At 36.2% G+C, this 23739-nt stretch overlaps 1 protein-coding gene across 2 annotated transcripts in view; it reads left to right on the forward strand.

The window, feature by feature from the left end:
• ACAP2 (ArfGAP with coiled-coil, ankyrin repeat and PH domains 2) overlaps nt 1-23739 on the forward strand; it is a 63640-nt gene that overhangs the window by 30994 nt on the left and 8907 nt on the right. Inside the window, exons 9-21 of one of the 2 annotated variants that reach the window (XM_077785679.1) lie at nt 1214-1288; nt 7915-8027; nt 14553-14604; nt 15568-15668; nt 16835-16940; nt 17369-17577; nt 17790-17859; nt 19118-19212; nt 20521-20705; nt 21048-21152; nt 21533-21625; nt 22837-23024; nt 23364-23473. In XM_077785679.1, coding sequence (XP_077641805.1) covers nt 1214-1288; nt 7915-8027; nt 14553-14604; nt 15568-15668; nt 16835-16940; nt 17369-17577; nt 17790-17859; nt 19118-19212; nt 20521-20705; nt 21048-21152; nt 21533-21625; nt 22837-23024; nt 23364-23473 — 1502 coding nt within the window. The remainder of the gene's footprint in view (nt 1-1213; nt 1289-7914; nt 8028-14552; nt 14605-15567; nt 15669-16834; nt 16941-17368; nt 17578-17789; nt 17860-19117; nt 19213-20520; nt 20706-21047; nt 21153-21532; nt 21626-22836; nt 23025-23363; nt 23474-23739) is intronic. The other variant, XM_021536877.2, reaches the window with a different exon arrangement.

A 23739-nucleotide genomic window follows, 5' to 3' on the forward strand; every position in this document is an offset into this window, starting at 1 on the left:
TATTATTTATATCATGTCAATCAGGGGAAGTAAAAGGCTGGGGAAACAGCCAGAGCTGGCAGGAACTGCCACTTGAGGTTCTGAGAGCGGGTGGAGGGGATCTCCCTGTGGGTGGATCAGAGATGTTAGTCATTGTGCCCTGTGCCAGGTGAGGGACCCAGCTGGGAGCTGCTGCTGCTCCTGCTGTTGTGCTGCGGGCCCGGAGCAGAGGCAGCAGTGCCACAGCCCAGCTGAGCGGGCTGAGCCCTGCGCTCGGCGCTGCGCCTGCACCGCTGGGCACGCCGTGCTCCGGTGCCTAATGGCAGCGCTAAGGAGATAGCTACCGAACCAAGTGGTCTTTCAGGCAGCATCTGCTTCTCCACTGCATTTCTTACTTAAACATGAAGGCCTGCATAAAGCAAGCAAGCAACAAAACCAAAAGAATCAAAAGAAAACTATAAAACAAAAGCAACCAAAACAAGCAACTAACCACAGAAGAAAGCCATCAAACTTTCTCTTACAGGGTATCTTAAATTTTCTATTTTTTTTTTTTTTTTTTTTTTTTTTGTGATTGTAAATGGAAATTTTTTAGCTAGTGTCCTTTTTATCATCACAGACTTTATAAGGATACTAACTTAATATTTGCTGTGACAATCTCAGTTATTTTAAAAACCATATTTTTATTTCCAAAATTAATTTGATTGTCTCTACCTAAGATCTCAAGCAGTCTTGCTCAAGTACTGCTGGTCAGCTGATCAAAACTATTGATACAAAATCCTGGTTGAGACAGTTCTTTCACTTTGTGGGGGAAAAAAATCCATAGCATTTGCTCCTTCTAGTTTTTGCTGCTCCTGCCAGTGCTGCTGCATAGGCCAGCAAGAGCAGCTAAAGCATGAGTCATCCTCTTGGGAGACTGAGCACCAATGCGGTACAGAGTCGCATATGCTTGGCACCATGCTGTTCTTTGAAACAGTTCTCCTAATGCTTACAAGAAATGTACACCTTTGTAGAGGTTAATTCAGGGTGGCAGAGCAGTGTTTTAAACGAGGCTTCAGTGGTTATTCAAGGTAAACAATTTGTGACAAAGAAGTAATTATACTATGCAAATGAAATAAGTCTTGCAATGTCTAGACATAATGTGTTCATTCCTTTTTTTTTTGTCATCATTGTGAAATCTACTGAGCCAAATTTCTTACGATAATTTAAAGATCCAATTTTTTGTTTCTCTTTACAGCTGGATCAGTTGGCTGTAGATGCTGCAAAGGAGAAGAGAGATATGGAGCAAAAGCACTCCACTATTCAACAAAAGGTACTTCACAGAATGTAAAAGGCAGGCTGCACGTGCTTTTTTTTATCTGTAGCATCTCTCCCCATCATCTCTGCATCAGAACTACGAGGGATGGTATTTTTAGTGCAGAGACAGACTGATATGTCATTAAGTGTAAGGTTGGATTGCAGATACTAATTTTGTATTACTGAACAAAATATTATGCTTAGTTTTTACTGAAATATAAATAGAACAACAGGATTTATTTGAATGCTTGGATTCTAGCATTTCAGTAGCACTCCTAATTCCTTTTACCTCTTGAATTGAATAAGCTGTACAGGTTTCTGTTTTCTATGCTGTGTGTTTGTAGAAGAGGTCTATGTGCTGCACAGCCCTACAGCCATAAGTTTCACTTTGGACTCTGCCAAATCCAAGTGCAGCACTTGGAGCTTGTGTGGCAGCTACTGTTCATATGAAGAGCAAAAGTAAACTTTTGTAAAGAGTGTCTAATGTGCTGGTTCACCTGTGCACAGATATGAAATTGAGAAAGTTTAATTAGTGTTTTGGGGAAGATTTGTGCAATAATTCTTTTTACTTCTTGAGAAAAATTTAGGTAATTCATGTTGGGAGAATGACTTCTGTTGTTTGGATGTTTCAGAAGCTCTAGATCAGTATTGGTTTCATGGGTATAACACTAGAAATTAAAAATATTTCTACTGAACTCTCTGGTAGTGAGCTACAGGCACTTTTGAAAGGTATTAGATACCAGTTTAAAGATAATGCTGTATTTCTTACTCTCATTCAGATATGTTCTGGAAATGTTCAGGTGACATAAATTTTAAAAAAATCCCACCCAATATAAATGAAATCTGATAACTGAATAAATTAAGGAATGAAAACATGCTGAGATTATAAGTTGGGTCACCTTAGTATGACCTAATATTAATACTAATGGGAAAAAAATATAGCATATTTGGTTGCTGAAAACATTTTTATCAGTGCATCTTGTCATCCTTTTAGGAGTTGGTGGAAAGCATTAGGATTGCTGTGAAATTGAGCAGATGTGATGACGAGGGTAGAGCTGACATGCTGTGCTTGGAGTCAGGAGATAACTACAGGCAAGGAAGGGGAAGAAAGGGGAGAAATAGGAAAGATGGGACTGGAGAATTAATGTGGAAGGTCAAATTTTAAGTTTTTTGGTCTTGAAAGCTCAGTTTCAGGAATGTACATTAGTTGAGAGGTTCTCTGTTAAGAGAGCAGTGGTGCTTGCTGAAGGATGTAAGTTATGAGCAATAACTTTATCTTTTAATTAGCCATAGAAATAATAACTAGTTACCTTGAATTATGGTCACTGCTGTTGCCAATGGTGTTTACAGTCTTTGTTTTTTCTTCAAATGCTGCTTAAGGCTGCTTTACAGGTAAACTACTTCTACTAGTTTCAATTATTACTGAAACTTTTTAAACTTCATGAAACTCTATAAGCCATATCTGTGTGTAATATAAATATTCTTGATTTCTAGTAGGAGTGATAAGCACAATGCTGTTACTTTTATTGTTGCTTTGACAACAATAAAAGTAAACTTTAACAATTTATTGCTGTCTCTAAAATATAATCAGGGCAGTCAGAATGTACTGTGTGTTGTCCTCCTAAGTTTTGTGTTTTGAGTTGTGTTGTCTCCTGTCCTTATCAGTGAAGTCACTGTCGCATTTTGTGCTGATAATGTCTAGACTGTGCTTTATTGGAGATTCCTCTTACAGCTTGTCCAATCATGTTCTTAGTTTCTTATTCAAATCATGTTGTCTGTTTTTGTCTCCTCCTACTTGCTTTTCCCAATCTTCATGCCAAGTTAGCTTCCAGCTCATCAGGATTTCAGAACTGCCTTAGACTCTAGATCTTTTTATCACTTCTTGTCATCTGGTCACCCTGTTCCAGATGACAACTTTATTCCCCATTCTCTTCTCATGTCTTGTCATGTTGCTTTCCACTATGTTTCCAAATCTTCCAATGCCAAATCCTTCCATGTTTTTTAACAACTGAAACTTCTGAAGCTTATTGTGTTGAATATTCCATGAGGTATATATGTATTTAATATACTGAAGTTCTAATCTAATGCTTCAGAATGATGCCTTTCCTTCATTGTGTGGATAAAGAACAGTTCCTTTTCTGAAATGTATAGGTAAGTGCATACGTGCACACACCTACCCACCTACTACCTGTGTTTGCATATATGTGCATATGCATGCAGAATAATTGCACTAATTAAATAACCCATCTCACTTTTCTGTATAATCATTGTCCTACTTAATTAGGCTGTTGATGGAGAGGCTATTAAAAGTGTCATGGAAGGGCTTGGTCACCAATACAGTGTGATTTCTTTTTTAGCAGAGCTGGTAATCTGATTTACTTTTTTTAATTGCTTATAAGCTTTATGGTCTATTTACTCAGCAAATGTGCAGGAAAAATTTTTCTTAACTTTATTTTTTTCAGTGTAAGAAAATATTTTTCTGTAGTAAACAGGAGCAACACATGCTGTGAATTAATGTAGAAATTTCATGATCATTCTGGGAATTTTTTGCAATATATTTTTATAAGGAAAGATTAATATTAAAAGAGGGGTGTCACAATGTCAATACATTAGACATAACTCCTGTTTTCTGAGCAGTTTGCAGCTCATTGATGTAGCAACATGTTTAACTAAGAAATATTTTAAAAATCAGTTGCACCTGCAAACAGCTTCATGGCTTTTTGGTGTTTTGTCAGACTTAATATTTTGTTCTGAAATGAGGGAGATGATACAGGAAAAGTATTTGCATTGAAATTCAGATAGTTTTTGTTGTATTCAAATCCCTTTTCCATTAAAGTAAAAATCTGCTTCCAAAGGAGATCTCAGGAAACAGCTGGAGTGAGAATGATTTGAAAATTTTTAACATCTCGAGTAAACAAGGTGATAGGAAACCAGCTGTTACCACAATCACAAAGTAAGCATAAACCAGAGCCTCTGTTGAGAACCTGTCTCCAAAACCAAAGATGTGCTTGTATTTCAAGTGACTTGTTTGCTCAATGACAATCTTGCATTCTCTCCCTCTGTCTTGGACTATAAATCTTGTTACTGGTGGTGTCTGTTGTTTTAAACCCTTCCTCAAGGGACTTTTCTGCTTAAGCATGACAAACATCTCTTGCCAATGGAAAGGGAATGGGAGCAGCTTTCTAAATGGGGATTTTGCACAATTAGTTTCTCCTGTTTACTATATGCTGGCCTAATTTTTCAGGTTAGTGTTTTCTTTAGTACTTATGCTCTCCCATTTACTGCCTTTTTAAAAAAACTTCAAAAATGCTGATTCTCTAAGTAAAAGATAATTTGGGTTACATTGGATAAAAATAAAAGTAAAAAAGTAAAGAAGTAAAAAATAAATTGGTTGCATGTTAAATGTTAAAATATAGTTCCTAAGATACTGGTAAAATGCTTTGAATAGCTTTCATGGCCTGATAGCAATTTTGAAAGTAAATCAAAAGCTCTGCTGCTGAAAAGTAATGGAGGGTTTTGTTTTGGGAACAAGAAAATCATACATGGAGAAAAAGAAAACATGCTCTGGAATAAATCAAGTATGTGTGATGAATTGATACGTTCATACGAGAATGCATTCACTGAAACACTGTCAAGAATATTAAGTGTTCTGTGACACACCAGATTAGTATTATTTCTGGAGATGAAAGTTGTTTTTCCATTGCCAGCTGGTTTGCTGTACCCTATAGACATTTAAAGAAAAAGGGGCAAAGAAAAGGCATGAAAGCATGCTGTATGCTTCACTTACATAACCCATTTCTACGTGTTTCTCTTCCAGTAGCAGCCAACCGTGAAAAATCAGTGTCAGAAGAGAAGCCATAGATGTTTATTCTTTCAAAACTGAATGAAATGTGTGATGTAGCACTTCAGTAAAAATTACATAATACTGGCTAATTTTTTAAAAATTCTGGTTAGGTGAAGTCTACTTTAGTCCTAACTGACACCTAATTAGTTTAATTATGTTTAAAATGAAGTCTTTCTCAGTTGTGTGCCTGCTGGTAGAATACACAATTCTGAATCACATACAGTGACTGAGTTTATTAACATGTGATTCTCTTATGCAGGACACTGGAAAGATATGGGTGGATTTTTCTCCACCCCAGATTATTTTTCATGATTCATTAAACTTTTCCATGCACAAAGATAAAAATAAACTATAATGTGACTGCTTTGGTCCTATTTTTTAAATTGTAGAATAGCAGAGACTAAGATCAGAACATAGCTAATTTAACATCTTTTTCTGCTTTTATCTGTGAGTTGAAATGAGGCTTTTTTTTTCCCTGATTGTTTTTACTGATCACAACTTTGTCAATAAAGTTTTATGGATAAAGCACATGGAAGCCTTATTCCCTCCCTGCTCCAGCTGGTAGTCTGCCATGTTCAGTTAAGGAGATATTTGACATTTGCCTCTATTACTCTGGTGTATTTTTCTGCTCTGTAAAAGTGGAATTCAATCAGAGAAGTAATTAAAAATGACACAAAATAAATTTCATGAGAAGGCTCAGTATTTTAGATAATTCTGACTGAGAGTGTGGCATGATAAATGATCCATATACACCTTCAAAGCATAGATCTGGAGTCATTGGAAAAGACAGCTGCATTTTCTGCAGCAGTTTTCCAAACCCAGAGGAAAATGTGATTACATTGGACAGAAAAGACTGAGGAAATGTGTGTTGTCTTTAACTAGACAAGGAGTTGCAGGCATCACTGAGGCAAGAAGATGCAAATTTTTAGCAGATTTCATTATGTTTGGGATCTGGTAAGTTAGAGTAATTTATCAGTTTTTGGGGAATGTAGAGAATGTGACATCAGTGTGTCTAAGTTTGTGCATAGTGGTTTTCTCCTCTTTTTATTTTGAGAGCTTACATGAAGCCTTTTATATTCAGCATGTTCTGATCTAGAAAACAGGCAGAAAATCAAAGTTATGAATTGCTGAATTATAAATACAAAAATTTGCTTTTATTTTGGTGAAGCTTTTATTTATAACTAGTATGTTTATTCAGATCAGTATATGGTAGTGATATGATAGTTCCATTTTCTTTCAGAACTCTTGCACTGATCGTCTGTAAATTCAATAATAAAAATCTATATTTAACCTTTCAACATTAGGTAATCTATCCAGATTAGTAATAGATGAAAACAGTGAGTAATTGTAAGGAATTTGTGCTGTTCTGACTGGGGAGCTTGAAGGGTCCATTTGAATATTTGTAACCATTTCACTATCATGTGTAATTAACCTTGGATTGGACCAAACCATCTGCATGTATAAGAGTAAACATCATGTGTAGCACGAAAGTTGTGTGCATCCTGGGCTATTTCCTCGGGATAATGACCATGTTGGTGTTGAAGCTACTTTTTTATATATAATTCTTGCCTCTTTTCCTTTATGTATAGACAAATTCCTAAGAAGCAAAGTACAAAACAGAGACTTTCAGATATACTTTTCACACAAAGCTGATGTTAGCAATTTATAAAAAGTAACTACTGAAGTTTCAGGAAAGTCATGTTACAAAATATTCTGTCTTTTCAATATTTAACTTGTTTGGTTTTTTTCTTCCGGAATTTAATTTTCAGTAATGTGTCTCTTACACCTGTGTTAAAGGGAAGAAGCCATATGTTGCTAGTCTACTTTAAGGATATATATTTTAATAACAGTGAAATAAAATTACAGCATGTATATTATTTTCAGCTCTGGACAAAGTTGTGAGAAATTATGTCATTCCATGTGTGCTTTTTCATGCACCCCTAGTAGATGTTAGCCTCCCACTCTCTGAATATCTGAATTCTACCTCCCTGGGAAGAGCCCATGCTGTTCTCAATGAGATGTGAAAGCAAATGATTGCCACAATTATTATTAGTCTAACCTACCTTTCCTAAAGATGTGAAGCAATCAGCCTTTCTAAAGCTCAGAAAGCTGCTATTAATTGTTATTAGCTCGGCTTAGTTGTTATTAGGTTGATGGAAATACATATTCCCTTATCCTAGTTGTAATTTTGTAATCTTACCCCAAGATCTTAAAGAAAAAATTACTGCCAAGGTCTTGTTGTCAGTGCCGGCACCGTGATTGCTTTACTCCAGAGTTAACTGATAGCATCATCTTTATTTGATTACTTATCTTCTAAGTTCCTATGCAGCTCAGCTGTCAACATGACAGAGCTGAAGAAAATGCTAAAGCACAACTGACTTTATACATATCTGCAACAGGCTGCAGATGTTTCTCAGTTTTAACTCCTAACTTTCATGGCTTCTTCTTCTCCTCTGCTTTTCTATCCCCTTTCTTGGGCATATATGAGAGACCATTTGACCAGACAGTTGAAGCATCAGATGCTCTGTCAGCAATGTTTGCCCTCTATTTGGCTGTAGAGGTCACCAATACCTGAACAAGAAATTCCCCTTGTTGCAGGTAAAGTAAAAATCTTCAGCATTCTCATTGCTTAAAATTGCTTTTTAAAAAAAAGCCATCAGGGGCTGAGAGTCATGGTTTGACGAATAAGGGCTGCAAGCAAAACCTTATTCTTAGATATTTACTCTTTGACAACAGTACTGCTCATATTTGAAGTTTCATTTGAACTGCAGTGTGTTTTTCTTGTTCCTTTGTACTAGGATTATTCCAGTGATGATGCTAAACTAGAATACAATGTAGATGCAGCCAATGGCATTGTTATGGAAGGTTATTTATTCAAGCGAGCCAGCAATGCCTTCAAGACTTGGAACAGGTAATTATTCAGAACCTCTATTTGCTGCTTATAAAAATACTGCTTTTGAATCTGAATTCTCATCTGATTCATAATCTCTGTAACTCATTGAGTCCATAGTTTTGACAGAACACTGGGGTGACTCTGTTAGTTAACTTACAGATCACACTTCACAGCCATTTTTCCTTGTTTTCTGTACTAGTTATTTGCAAACCTTTCCCTTGTGAAAGCATATGCTAGGAAAGTGTTAGAAGACAGAGTAAAATAGAAGCTGTATAATCAGTGGAAGCAGAGAAACACAGTCAAGCACTCAAGTTATTTTTAATGAAAGATAAGCAATGCAATTGTTATCCTTTAAAATTCCTGTCTTGTGCAGTGACTTTTGCTTAGTGGTTTTGATGACCCTTTTGGGAATTCAAAATATATTGTTAGTCATTTATCTTTAACAATGTATATTTTACTACTATTTAAATATTTTTCTTCCTGAACAGGATTTCTTTTACATTTCCAGGGGAGTGTGCTTTTTTCAAGGAAATATATATGCTGGAGCATTTACAGTGTGGTTGGATACAGTTCTTGAATTTTAGATGTAATTGGTTGTGATAAATAGCTCTCTATTGTCGATGTTCTGCTATTTTTCCGTGTTGCCTCTGTTAAACTACTTGCTGTGTTTCAAAGGACAAAATGTGCATTTGAGTGGGTGGTCCCTTCCAATCTTACTTATTCTGTACTTCCTTGGGCATCTCAGCACACCACAAGCTTGTAAGAAATTGGGATCATTTCATTAAATCCATAGACTGATGGAAGGGCCACTGGAGTCAATAAGACTGTATCTATATTAGCAAGTCATGGGCAACTAGTACAAAGGATTTTGCTTTGGACTGATTCTGGTCTGGTCCTTTGGCCTTATTACTCATCTGTAATTGTAATGTACTTTCTGGGTTAGTTTCATGCACACAGAATTCAGAGTTCTCCAAGATAAATCTATGAAGCATCAAAGGATGGTGAAGGGAGGAAACTGGGACATGTGTGTCAAAAGCACCTTTCTGGTGTAAAGTAAAATGTTAGTGTTATCATACTGAGAAAAATATGCAGTAATAGGGCAGGAGATTGTCCTTTATTGGATTCCCAAGGGGCTTAAAGGGTCCTTTTTGCTATTGCTGGATTGACTGATGGTGGAACTCTGAATATCAGGGCAGTGACATGCGAGAGCAGGACAGGAGTGTCTGCTTCCACATGGCTTAATTCCTAGGAATACTGTACATGTATCTTACCTTGAAGTGATTAGAGAATAGGATTCAATTAAAACTAACCTCTGTGTCTTGGTAATTTAAATGGACACAAAGTAAATAAGCAGACATTGTAATTAAATCAAGATACACAATGACATTCCTACAGATTAGGTTGCAGATTTGAACAAGTATAATAAAAGCATATCCAAGCAGTAATTTAAGAGGGCAAAGATAACCAGCTTGTTAATGAGTCAGAGCTGCCTACTTTTATTAAATAATTGATATTTACTTATAGTTTTTTCTTCTGTTTCTCACAGGAGCATTCAATAAAGCAAACCATTTAACCTTTTTAGTATTAGATCCTTGATAATTTATCTCACTGAGATAGACAAATTGGATGCTTTAAGGCAAGAAATAGGATTGGATATGCTATTTATAAACAGTTCTGAAATTGAATCAATCATTTAAATTTAGTATTCCACATATTCACAAACCATTACTAATTGCTATTAAACTACTTTTATCATATATAAAATATACATTTAAGATTTAATGAAGACAGTTTTTAATTTCTGAATCTAGTCTGCCATTTTTGCTATGTTTTAATAAAGAAATATTTTTGTTATTTCTGAATACATTTGTAGTTGCTTGCTATACTGTAGGCACAGAAGTGGTCACTGCCTGTTTCCTGTGATGGAAGATTTTACTTGTGTGTGTTACTGTTTCAGCTGTGGGGAATTGTACTGCTTGAAGTTTATTGTATATTAGAGATTATAAAGTTTTTCCTATTGCTAATTAAAGTACAAGAAAGGATTTTGTCATTGCATTAAATTGTTTTGTGTGTAAAGTTTTACAAAATACCAAAGGAGGAAACATTCAGAGAATTATGTATTTTATTTTAGGGAATTCTGAGCTGAAGTCAAGACAGACAAGATACTTACAGATTAGCAGTTTTCTCCTTTATTACATCCCCATCTTTGGGGAAGGTGGGTGGAAAATCAACCAGCTGAAGCAAAACTAGAAGAATTTGTCTAGAAATACTGGAATTTCCTGCTGTTCTGAGCTAAAGGTGACAGCACTGGTCTTCCTTGCTAACTGCTAAATGCAGTCAGTAGTAATGAGGATTTTAAATGGAGGCTTCTCTTTTACTCCCATTGGTATCAGTTGGTCTTATGTTTGTTCTAGACCTTTTTAAGAACTCCTTCAAGAGTGAATGAAAGGCACCAAAACCCATTCTAATAGCCACTATTAGCAGATACTTACCAACATTAAAATCAACAGAGAAGAGATAAGGATATGATAGGTTTTGTCTGGGTTTGACACAGCAGAATCATTCTAGCTGACAAATGAGAGAAATGTGGTGTTTCTGTGTACATGTCTTGGTCAGTGAATCCATGGACCCCATAGTGGTATTATCCTGGGAAAAGTCTGGTTGCTGGGGGGAGAGAAAAAAAAAAAGATTATAATACAGCCCTTTGAAGGGGGTAAATCTGTTGTGGTGAATAAAAATTTGTTTGCAGTCCAAACTAATGTCTTGCTAGCATAATGAAATTTCTTCCTGTGGCACCTAGCAGCTCATGTTTCATCATCTCAAGACTTTAATTATTTGGGCTTTTGCATCAAGTTTCCTTTCTTGGGACACTTCTGTGTGACACTGGCTTTAGAAACAAATAAGTGTTTGAGCAGGCTGCAAAGTAAACCCTGAGTTATTTGCAATTCAGTGTCACTATATTTTGAAAGAGATGGAGCTTTTGTAATCGCTCTTTGTTATGACTGAAAGGACATAATGCACCCAAGTATTTCAGATAATACAGTTCAGTGGAATCAAAATTATATCCTTGTACTGCAAAGTTTTAGAGTAACAGATATGGACACCTGTGTTTAGAATGTATGTCTGTCTGTTGGTAAATGATACACGTTATTGTACACCAGGTTTCTTAAGGCATCAGGACAAGAGTTAGATGCATTTATTATGGAACAGTAGCTGGAAAGCTCTTTTGGTTCCCAGAAATTCAAATGAAAAATAAGTCCATATCACAAAGAAATAATAAATGTGTGTAGGGAGAAAAGCATTTGTCAGACCACTAGCTTGAGTCCAAATAGATTGGATGCAATAGATGTATTCCTTTTTAATTCTGCTGTATTTTCAGATCATGCTAATTCTTTTCTTATTTTGGTCATTTTGCATTTTTCATCCCTTTTCCTCCTTTCCCTTATGTTTTAATCCTACCCCATTTTTTCACATGACAGGAAAAAGCCAGATCACATCAGGTACCAACCAGCTTCTTTTATACCTTCCCAATGTTTCCGTGGCACGCAAAAAGCTCTTCATTAACCCTGCATTTAATTTTGATTACTTGCAATGGATGTGTAAGTGACTCAGTCTAAGAAAATAACAGAAGGATTCTGCCTGGGATGCCCATATACCTGCTGCTCAATTCCTTTAAAAGATTTAGAAAGATTGAGCTACTTTTTAGCTAAAAAAGGAATTAAAGCCAAGTTTCTGCACAAGATCATTGCCTTGCCTTTTCCCAATTGCTGTTGATGAGATTTTTTTTTTGTCTTATCAACTGCATTGGGAATAGACATGTACTTTTAAATGTTGTGCTTTCTTAATTACTCTGTTTTAATTGTGTGCTGGTAGCAACTAGAGGAGAAAACTGTTTCTGAGAATCACAAAGCACAATTCATTGTTTTATGTCAAACTAAAATTTTATTATTTTTTTCAGTATTACTCTCAGTTCTCAGAAATTGGACTTTTTTCTATAGATTTTTCATTGTTTCCTATTTAATAAATACAGTTTTGAATTGTGTAGGTATACATGGTGGAAAGTATTCAGTTTCTAAACAGGAACAACTGTATTTAACCACTATGAAGTAAAACAGTGTAAACTACTGTAATATTCCAAAGACTGTTTTCTCCTTCACCATACTTCTCTCTTGCTTTTGACAGAATGACACATTTAAGGAAAATTTGGTAATAGTCAGTACTTATTGCACACATGATGCCTGGAGATTTATTAAATTATTCTTAGAACCTGATAGATGTGGGTTACCCTACAGCAGCACCTTCAGTACAGAGATTGTACCTCAGAAGTTCCTGGCTGATGCTGGTATAAACCCCCAGCAGTCTGTTTGTTTCAGTAAAGTGTAGAGTTTATTGATGTTATTTGGTTAATGAGGAATAATTCCAAGTTTTTGGCCTGAATAAAGCTGCAGTGGTGCTGACACCTTGAAGGGCAGTCTGACACTTTAATCTCATTAAGAAAAAAACAAAATGTATTAACTCTGACACCTACTTCTAAATTGTGATCTACATTCTAAATTCTTGATCTCATTTGGTAAAAGTTTATTTTAGAAAAGCACTAAAACCTGTACCTTTTCTAGCTGGACGGAAATTTTTTCTTTAACAGATTTAATTTCTCTACTAGGAAAAAAAAGGGACTGAAATACTTTCAAACCTTCTAGACTAGATTTTAAAGATGGCACAAATTCGTGTTACAATTTGCGTGTTCACTTATATCCAACTGATGAGATTAGAGCTTGTTTACTAGAGTAACTCATGAAATATTTAGCTGTAGAACAAATGAAGCATTGCATTAATGAAGTTAATTGCACTTCCTAAGGCTCTTACTAGGGATTTGCTCCATTGCTCGTTGTCTTGGGGCAAGGCTGCTTTTTTTTTTCTCCTTTACCGCTCCCTTTATCACTTAGGCACCGCTTTTCATGTTGTTCTATTTTGTGTTACATTCAAAAAAAGCACATGAAAAATTACATGAGTTTATTTCCTTTTCAAGTCTGCTTTTTTGTTTAGCTTTCTATACTTATATTAGCAATAACCTGCCTTATATTTGGGGCATACTTACTGCATCTGCAAATAGATGGTAAAGATGACACCTTTTCAATAGCAGTGACTAAAACTACTGCTGTTAATAAATTTAAAAAGTCAAGAATGACAGGAGATCCTGTTGTTGCTTTTTAAATTAAATATATCTGCACAACATTTGAAAAGATTATTAAAAGGTAGAATCTCATCTGTCTATGAAACACTAACCTTTCTAATAAATACTAGTTTTTCTGGTTTGGATCTAACATTTTTTGTATATATTAATTTTTCCTAACCATCTTTGTGCACTTCTTTCCAGGAATGGCTTGTGGTGGTTGAACAAATACATGGAGCCCTCTTGTTACTAATTGTAGTAAACTGTAGCTTGAAGCTCAACAGCCTATGGAGAATAAAAAGATCTGTTGCAACACAATATTTTGTGTACTGTTACAATTCAAATTAACTGGCAGTGCAGGAAAAAGTGATGTGTGCTAAAGGTGGGGTATTGGAGATAAATGAGGAATTATGCTGTGGTAAATACACGTTTGCATTATAAGCCTGAACAAAACAAGGTGTAAATTTCACTCAATTGTCTTTTACATTCCCTTCATTTTTGTCAGTGAAAATGAAACTGTGATAATTGGTTAGCTTTTATTTTGTACATCCCTGAAGAGCTAGGAAGGCATGGTTGTATCTAATGGATTTTTTTTCATTAAGTGGTCATTGTTACAGATCTGAGAGGGTTTTTTCCTAAAATGTGAATGCTTTTTCCATTCTCTGAGATGTATCCTGTGTGAACAGTGAGTTTGACAAGGAAGGATACAGTTCAGAGGAATTTTTAAGCATTATATTATCTTTTGAATTTTACAGGATCCCTTCATTAAATCTTTTATTTGATTTATTTGATTTTCCATCAAAACTGAGGCTTTAGGATCCTACTTAAAAGGTTTTCATTGGTTTTTTTTTTTTTAGTTTTTATATGCAGTGTTTTTATTTCAGACATGCCCAATGTAGACAGATATGAAACCTGCATGGGATAGCAACACTGAAGCATTTTTACTGCTTTAGTAAGTTCTACTCCCAAAATTGTTTCAGGATTAGTTTACATGGGTTTAAGTATTTTTTTCTATTCAAACTATCTGAATTCATTTATCAAACAACTACTTAAAATTGTAACTTGCTGCTAAAATACTGAAGGAAATGTTATTTAAACTGAAAATGTTTTGTGTGATAGCTTAACTAATGTTGTCATAACATGAATGTGTTTGTTTATGACTCAAATTATTTGAACCTTGCTTTCTTTTCTGTTTTGTGTCTGCTTCCCCTTTGTTCATTATTCTCATGAAATATTTGCCAAAATTGACTGCAGTATTACTTTCCTGAATTTTTTTATGCAGTCTCTTTGTAGACTGTATGTTAGCACATCTCAGTCCCATAAGCACTGTAAAATCAGTTATGTATTCTCTGGCTGTCTCTTCATTTGAATAGGCGCTGGTTCTCAATACAAAATAACCAACTTGTGTACCAGAAGAAGTTTAAGGTAGGAGTTGAAAACTGGCTTGGGATAGTTTGGGGTTTGGGTGATGATTTTCCTGATTGATTGGGGAAACTGCTGATGTGCCTCCCGTGTGATCTTCAACAACCTACTGGTTTTTTCTAAATTAGTTTCTCCCTTTGTAAAATGAGCCTAATAGCTACACTGACAGATTCTGAGATTCCTGTGCACTGATTGTAAGCATATACTCTTTTTGCTGTGGGTTTGGTAACCTAGTTAGAGCTTTAAAAGTTGGTCCCAAAGGGCTTGTGCTTACTTGCTGGCAGTCAAATATTCCATGCTGTTCTCTGAGCAGTTGTGTTTAACTCTTTCAGGACTTGTTCCCACCAGTTACTTACTGGTTCACACACCCAATTCAGCAACTGGGGGAAAAAAAGCACAAAAGCTTGTTACAAAGCAGTCAGGGCAGCTATATACACATAGTTAGTGTTGAAAATGCACAGTGGCTCAGCAGTCAGTATCTGCCTTGTTGCTGGTGGGAAGTGCAGCTGTTTGATGTTAAATCAGCAAGTTCAGCTCTGCCCCAAGCCATAGAAGCCTTTTCAGTCAGGTTTTGGGCCCTTGCTCCTTTGTTTGCTGTTCTAGAATCTGCTTTTACACCAAGGAGCTGTATCTGTTCTTCAGGTTGGAAAAAAAACCAGAAACTGTATGGAGATGGTGGGGAAAAAAAGAGGAAAGAGCTTATGGCAATTAACTCCTCCTCACTGCAAACCGACTGGGATCAGAGGCTGTTCCTTGAATAATGTTTAAATTTAATGTGTTGATTATTCAGTAGATCGGATTGTAGATCTCCAAATCCACTGAGTTCAAATTTTAGTTTTGAAGGAAAAAATTAGTGTAACCAGGCAAATAGAATTCAATGATTAATGATTCAGGATTGAATTATTATCTTATTATCAACTATATTATTTTTTCTCTCTGACTTTCTTGTTAACTTTTATCTCTTAGGATAATCCCACAGTAGTTGTTGAAGACTTGCGGCTCTGCACAGTTAAACACTGTGAAGACATAGAAAGACGTTTCTGTTTTGAGGTGGTTTCTCCAACAAAGTAAGGAGAAGCAATTGAGTATGTTAATTTAAAAATAAAAATCATTACATGTAGTTGCTTTAAAATGTAAGATTAATATTTCTCTTGGGATAGATCAAAACAGGGAAAGTATCTGAAAAATTCTGCTCTCTGAAATTTTGGCTGAGAGTAAGTGATGCTGTGAGAAGTGTCCCTGGTATTTAGTTTACTTTTGGCATTAAAATAAACATGCGTTCTTGTGCTTTTTGCAGAAATGGCTTGTGGTGCAGAGCTCTGCTGTGGCTTAGTAGTAGCTGATACTATCAGCTGCTTAGTAATGTAGAAAATAGGTCTCAGTTTCTCCACATTTGATTGGTGCAATGAGAGAGAAGCACATAAATAAGTTGTTGTCTCAGTGATGATAAATTATACTTCAGAATGCACTAAATGAAACTACCAAATAAAATTATTCTTCAGCTCCAGCAGTGCATGGGCTGTACTTGGGAAATTTTGGCATCCTGCCACAGCAAGGGCAGGACTTGGATTCTTCGTTAGTAATTGTGAGATGTGAAGATTATTTAAGTTTTCCATATGAGGTCAACTTGCTTTTAGGTTTGGAGGTTATCTACACTCTCCACTGCTCCTTACATTTCTCTTCTGAGTAGATTGCTGTCCATCCTGATGTTTGCATTCCCAGATGTGAGCCACAGCATTTTGCTCTTGCTTGCCTGTGCTTTTTCAACCCATAAGTATTGGAACAGCTTTATACTTCATGACTTGCTTCTTTTACTGTTGATGAGAAAAGTAGTTCATTCTTTGTCAGAGAGCTTTAAAATTACTCTGTCTTAATCTCAGTGAATGAAAGTGTGTTTTCAAGGACTGATACCTGTATCTTGTGTCATGGGTGTAAAATGCATTTGAAGGCATAAAAAAGAAAAATTTGGAGTAAGAAAGCTAAGTCATTGTCAGTGTTTCTGGAAGAGCCATTTCTGTATTAGCATTACCTACAGATAATTTTGAAATAAGGAGTTTGCAGCTCACAAAGGCTCAGCTGCTTTGTTATCTTAAAATAAATGTGTTTATTGCATGATGCCTACTAAACTTGTGATAGGAAGAATCTTGCTCCATGAAAACAGACCCCTGCACAATGAGTTGTTGGATGTCAGCTGCTTGGCCACTGTCTCTGAGTACTTTGTGATTTGTCACAGGAGCTGCATGCTTCAGGCCGACTCGGAAAAGCTGCGGCAGGCATGGATTAAGGCTGTTCAGACCAGTATTGCCACAGCATATAGAGAAAAAGGGGATGAATCTGAGGTGAGTTTAACAATCCACCAAACAACAACCTCCCTTTAGATCCTGAAAATTCTAAATACATAAAGCTGTTTTTTATGAGAGAGAAGGAAAGAAACAAACCACTGTTTGTCTTCCAGTGGAAATACAATGAAATTTTGAAGTCTATGAATTGTATCTCATCTGTCTTTCACTTCATCATGTTAATATCACTATGGCCTGTATGTTTTTTTGAGATCTCTGTAGTGTGACTAAATATCATAGGATATTCTTATATTCAGTTTTATATATCTTCTAAAAACCTAAACATTTTTTTAATTCTGTGGCTTTCCTTGACCTTGGTAGAAGAGAACTTTTCTTGTATTTTAGTGTACAGTCAGTATCTGTGGGACTTTAATTTCTTTAGTTTAGCATGTCTCTTAATTGGTTTGTTTGTGTCTTATCTCTTTTAGAAACAGGAAAAGAAATCATCCCCTTCTACTGGGAGCCTAGAATCTGGGAGTGAGACAAAAGAGAAGCTGTTGAAAGGAGAGAGTGCTCTGCAGCGAGTCCAGTGCATTGCTGGTAATGCTGCCTGCTGTGACTGTGGTTTGGCAGATCCTCGCTGGGCCAGCATCAACCTGGGAATCACACTGTGCATCGAGTGCTCTGGGATACACAGGTTGGGGACACTCACAACTGCAGTTCATTTGTGCATTGGCTTAATTAGCAAGGGTGGTGTTTGCCTCTTCTAAGGTATAGTTAAAGAAAATTAGAGACCCTTGTTTGTAAATAGAATTAAGGTAACTGCTTTATTTGCATAAATTAATGGTAAATCTGTCTAAGGTAAGGTGTAACAAGTTACAAGGTAATGCTTTTTTCCATGTTGTTTAGGAGCTTGGGAGTCCACTTTTCAAAAGTAAGATCTTTAACGTTGGATTCATGGGAACCTGAACTACTAAAGGTACAGTGTTTTTGAAACAGGTTTCTCTTTGGTACTTAGATTGTTGTTCTAAAGCCTCTGCATCAGAAAGTTCAATGCAGGAAATACATTTGAACCCAGTGTATGTCTTGCAGTTTCGAGCAGAAAATGTTTATACTTGTGTGTTGGTTTATTTTAATTCATACTTTCTTATACTCCACAGTAATTTGTGCTACAAACTTGCAATTCAGAACAACTTACAACACCTTCAGGTTTCCAAGTGCACTCTGAGTAGCAAGTTTCATCTGATACTTTCAACATATAAAAAGGCAAATCTGTATACATACCAATAATGTTGTTTCAGTGGGCTGAAAGTTTTGGAAGTGATATATCAGCCTAAAGCATGATCATACTCAAAAATTTGAATGTCAGCTCTTAACAGTGAGATGTTTCTGGCCTATAGAAAAATACTCATGCAACTGCTCTTGTGTGCCAAATTTCTAGCTTGAACCATGGTTATAAAAATCATGTGACACTGAAATCCTGAAATAGGAACTCATGCATGGATGCATGTATGCAACTGGATAATTCATGCAAACATTTGTTTCTAGCTTTGATGTCCTGGCACTTAGAAATTGCTTCTCTATTCTGAATAATTAAAAAACAACGTGTTTTGTGGTTAAATAATTTTTTATCAATGTGTGCATGCTGAGAAAACAATCAACCAACTCCCTTGCCCAGTCCAAAAAAAAAAAAAAAAAGCTGTACCTCTTGTACTGTTCATGTAAATACCAGAGCTAAGTGTTCTAGTATTCTACCTGATATTAGAAACAAGAAGTCTGTTAACTGCAATCAATAGGGTTAAATTCTCCTGTAAGTAGGTTTTTGTCTCTGTTTCTTTTCCATAGTTGTATCAGATTATGGTTTAGCAAAAATGTCCATTGGGTAAGGTGGAATACAGTTGATTGAATTGTCTTTTGCTAAGGGGCTAAGAAGAGCTCCTGGCAAAGCTGATGGAAAAACACCTTTGTTAATGAGGCCTGCAGGTGTCATTCTGGTGGTTGTTTTTCCAGGTACTTTAAAAGTGACTAGATTTTTTTCTTACCTTACTCAGAATTTGGTCTTTCTATTCACTGGTTGTTTCATTATTATTGTATAAACCAATGCTTATTTCTGTAAGTGTACCTTTACCAGTGAAAACACTAAGTTGTAAATACAAGCTGAGTGAGGTTAAAAACAACTGAATACGTAGATAAAGCTTTTTGCAACTATATTTTAATTTATTCATTTTGCTTTATAGCTTATGTGTGAATTGGGAAACGATGTTATAAATAGAATATATGAAGCAAAGTTGGAAAAAGTGGGAGTAAAGAAGCCACAATCTGGAAGTCAAAGGTAGTATTTTACCAGCAGTGCCTGTTGCTTCCTTTTGTTGTTGCTTCCTTCAGCCTCCACCTGTAAAAGATGCTGCCACTTAACTGTGTTACACTCCTTTAGTGTACTCATTTTCCTGTATCCCCACTATGTCTTGCTCTCTCCCTTTTCTCACTCTCTCTCTTTATTGGGCATTCCTTCTGTTGGTCCCTTTCTGCTCCTCCTCTTCATTTGTTCTTTTTGTGGTCACACTCCCTCCTTTTGATGATAGCTCGACAGTATCACTTTGAACATGTGGGTTTTGTTTCCTCTCTGCTGGATACCAGCTCAGCCAGCTGGACTTGGTGTGGGAGTGCTCCTGGAAGGAGCCTGTGTCTGTTCCTTTTGTTTACAGTGACTTTGTTCTTCCATTTTTACCTTTTTTGCCTTTTGTTCCCTGAGCCTCAGAATGTTCTCATCTTCCTACCTACATTGTACATGAGCTCTGCTGCTTTACAGCAGCCTTCAAATCATACTACTGCTGTCTTCTATTTCTCTGATGCTAATCTGTGTTTGAAGGTAGATTCCCAATGCTTTGTGCTGCTGTATAGGCTGTCTCTTAAAACTTGCTTTTTTACTACCTTTCCAGTTCTGTGCTGCTTGCTGCCCAGCAGTTTTTTAGTATAGAAAACTGCATTTTATGCAGTGTTGGCAATTTGGAGACAGTGATGATAATATAAACAAAGTAGGAATTTGTGAGATATTTTTTCTAGTGGTAACTGCTTTTCAGCAGTTTCAGTGCAATAATTACAGCCACTTTTATCAGTTCGGAACAACTGCTGTTGTGTTTTAAACTGATAGCTTCAGGTTATGAGGAAAAATACTTCAATATGTGATATGGAACTGATTGCTGAGCCTACCTAGGACTTATTGTTTTCTTTTGTAATTTTAATGTTCCTGTAACAAATGCTGCAATTTATATTTACATTAGAAACTAAATATATGTTTATTAACAATATAAACATGTATAAAGGTTTAATGCAGGTAACATAGAGTAACTAATGCTTATTTCTTCCACATACCACTTTCTAAAGTCTCTGTCTGTAAGTAAATACATGTTTGTGAACTTAAAAAAATTACTTCCTTTTGAGCCTTATTGTAAAATTTAATAAAGAATCCTTAAAGTGACAGTGTGCTTTGCATCTTTCTGACAATGTTCTATAGGTGTGTCTTATGTGCAATGCCAAGCTACAGTTTTGGTTACTGACTTTAGTAAAAATAGATATTTTTTTAATACATGAAAATACTAAAATATTAGCTTACTAACTCCAAGAATTTTGTATATGACAGGCAGGAGAAGGAGGCATACATCAGAGCAAAATATGTGGAAAGAAAGTTTGTAGAGAAGCAAGCTGCATCAGTACCTCTGCCTGAGCCTGGAACAAAAGTTTTGCCTCAAATTCAGGAAGAGAAAAGGCACAGTGGCCCTGAAAAATCTCTTTTGGCAGGGGGACAAGGTGCAGCATCCCAAAAAGGTATTTACACACTTCTCTCCTTAGCTGTATTACCTATATTCTTTTTAAGGTAATATATTTTTATATTAATTGGCTTCTGCCTCATGCAGAGACTATGGAATCTATTTTATTAATGGGTTGTAGCCTAGTGTAGAGTGTAGGGAAGAAAAGACTTCTTCAGAGATGCAATTTTTTTTTTCACATGGGGAAGGATTTGGAATGGGGATGCTTATAACTCAGAATCATATTAACCACCTTCTTTCCTCAGTAATTTCATCCTTCTTGGTTTTTCCAATAACTTTCTTTCCTGCCCTGTCCCTTCCTTACTGCCCGCTTTGTGCTTTGCTAACCTGCATGTCCCAGCGGTTGCTGTAAGTAGCGACGAGGCGAGGCGGGAGTCTCTGTTCTGTCCTGATGAGCTTGATTCACTCTTCTCCTACTTTGATACCTCTTCAAAACTCCGTAGTAGTAAGTACTACAGCTGTGGCGTGTTCTCTGTTTGCACTAGTGATCCATTGTGTGTTGTGGCCATCTCCCTGCTTCTGTCTCTTGTCTCCAGGCTGCTGCATTGCTTAGTATTTTCATGAAATAATTTAAGCTTTTTTACTTATCCTGATTTTTTTAATTTCTAGTTATCTTTGACAGTTATTATTACTGTAAATGTTATGGTTACAAAATGTAACTTCATATTTTTCTATGAATGTTTTAAGAATACTGAATGAGAACAAGCCATTTTTTAAAAAATTATATTCAGGACCAAGTATAAGAGCTTGCTTTATTATCATGGGATCCGTGAGGAGCAGGTAGCTTCAGCTCTGCATAGTAATTACAGTTTTTCCCCAAAACAGTCCGAAGCAGTGACAGTGGGATCCAGCCAAGCACTGATGACAGCAGAGAACACCTTGCCTCTACTATATCAGCCAACAGTTTGTATGAACCAGGTGTGTTAGGCTTTGCACTGTAAGATGAAAATTTAATCACTTGGCAGCATGTTCTTTTTGTAAAACAGATTAATGCTTTGTGATACAATTCGTGTCTACTATCCTGGTTGAAATGCTTTTAGCAAGGGTAAAATTTGCCTGACCAATCTTTCTTTGGGCTTGCTACCAAAAATGACATTTAATCCTTCTAAATGGGTTCAAAGAACTATAGTTTTTTCCCAGTCAGATGAGGCTGATCCCAAATGCATGATCCTTTTATAAGTAAATAAATCCACAGAGGTAGAATTCCTCTTGAGTCACAGATAGTAGGTTTTTATGTGTTATTTGTGCATTCTTGCTTAATTTTTCTGTTTCTTATTTCTGTGGAATTGACCAAGTCTTTAAACATTGTTCCTTCAACTCAGAAATTCTATAAGTTGATGAATGAAATTATATGCTATTTTTAGCATGCTGTTCTGACAGATATATTGAGTATGGCTTCTCAAAATTTCCAAAACATTTGTTTATAAAGCAGACCTATTATTCTACATCAAACTCTTTTTTAAGGTATGTTTTAAATCCAGTAGTTCACAGGTGTTATTGCGGACAGGCAGCATGTGGCTTGGATTTTTTGTGATTATGTTGTAGAAATATTTATGATGCTGTAACTCACAAAAGCTTCTATGTAGTAACCTCTTTATCTCCCAGACTTCACTCCATATAACCATAACTGAGATGAAGAGAAAGACTGTGCATTAGTCCAAAAGATTATAGCCACAGCAAGTAATTGGTAAATGACAATGGTATCTATTAACAAAAATTAGGTCAGAATAGTATTAGCCTCATACTCTGGTGTTTCACATAAAGATACATTTGTATGACTACATCTTTGCAGAAAATGAGTTTTATTCATATGTTTCAGTTTACAATAAAACACATTCTGACCTTAAATAATTTCTTAGAAATTACATGGAATATGTAGATTGAAGTATATACAAGTGTCAGTAATGTGGAGAGAAGGTTTTCAATGCAGTAATAATTCCATGAAGAGACTGTGCCTGAACACTGGAGCTGAAGGCATCTGTGAAATTCCCCTGGCAGAATGGGGCAACAATACATAGCATTCTGCAAAAGCTGAGCTACCTATTGCCAGAGAAATGATGTTTTGATCAGATTTCCAAGAGGTACCTTATTAAAACAGGAATTAGGTAAGCAATTTTTTTTCTTTTCAGAAGGAGACAAGCAAGAGTCTCCAGTTTTCTGTGACTCCAAGCAGTCTAGTCCAGGATTGCAGTTGTATCAAGCTGCCTTTGAGAAAAATCTTCCTCACATGGCAGAAGCATTGGCTCATGGAGCTGAAGTAAATTGGGTCAACATGGAAGAAAACAAAGCAACACCACTGATTCAGGCAGTGCGAGGGGTATGTGATATACAGCACTAGTGATATGGGGGAGGAGAGCAAGGGAAATAACGATATTTCTGTGTCACTGTGAGCTGTTTGCTTCCATAATGAATGATAATGTGATGCTGAAATTATGCTTACAGTGTTCTTTCAGAGTTGTTTCTGGAATATTTTTTCTTGTTAATGCTTTGTTTGGAATTCTATGTCTAGTAGAATGTTTATGAATTCTGTGTTTAAAGTTGGAAGCAACTCCCTTTTGTTTCATTTACTGGGTGGCTCAGTGGTGAGAAGGCAGAAAAGGTTTGGTTTGATTCTAGAGATCTGGTGCTGAGTTGTTTCTTTGTTTTGATTCCATAGGGTTCACTGGTTACTTGTGAATTTTTGCTGCAGAATGGGGCCAACGTGAACATCAGAGACATGAAAGGAAGGGGGCCCCTGCACCATGCCACAGTTCTAGGACACACTGGGTAACTCACTGCCCCACAGTTTGTACATGGCCATCCTTTACTGTAGTTGTTCATGGGAAGCTTCTTCATGGCCCCAGATATTCTGACATTTTAGTACTATTTCAGGTGATACAAGTTTTTCTCAAGCTCTAGTTGTGAGAAAGGAAATAATATTTTGATTTAGCAGTCTCATCCAATAGCAAAACATATGTGTTTTCTCACGTGGGTTAAAGAAATTGTTTGCTTACTACCCTGTTAACATGTTCTAGATGAACTGCACTATTTTG

Source organism: Lonchura striata, chromosome 10, assembly GCF_046129695.1.
Source record: "Lonchura striata isolate bLonStr1 chromosome 10, bLonStr1.mat, whole genome shotgun sequence".
Lineage (NCBI taxonomy): Eukaryota > Metazoa > Chordata > Aves > Passeriformes > Estrildidae > Lonchura > Lonchura striata.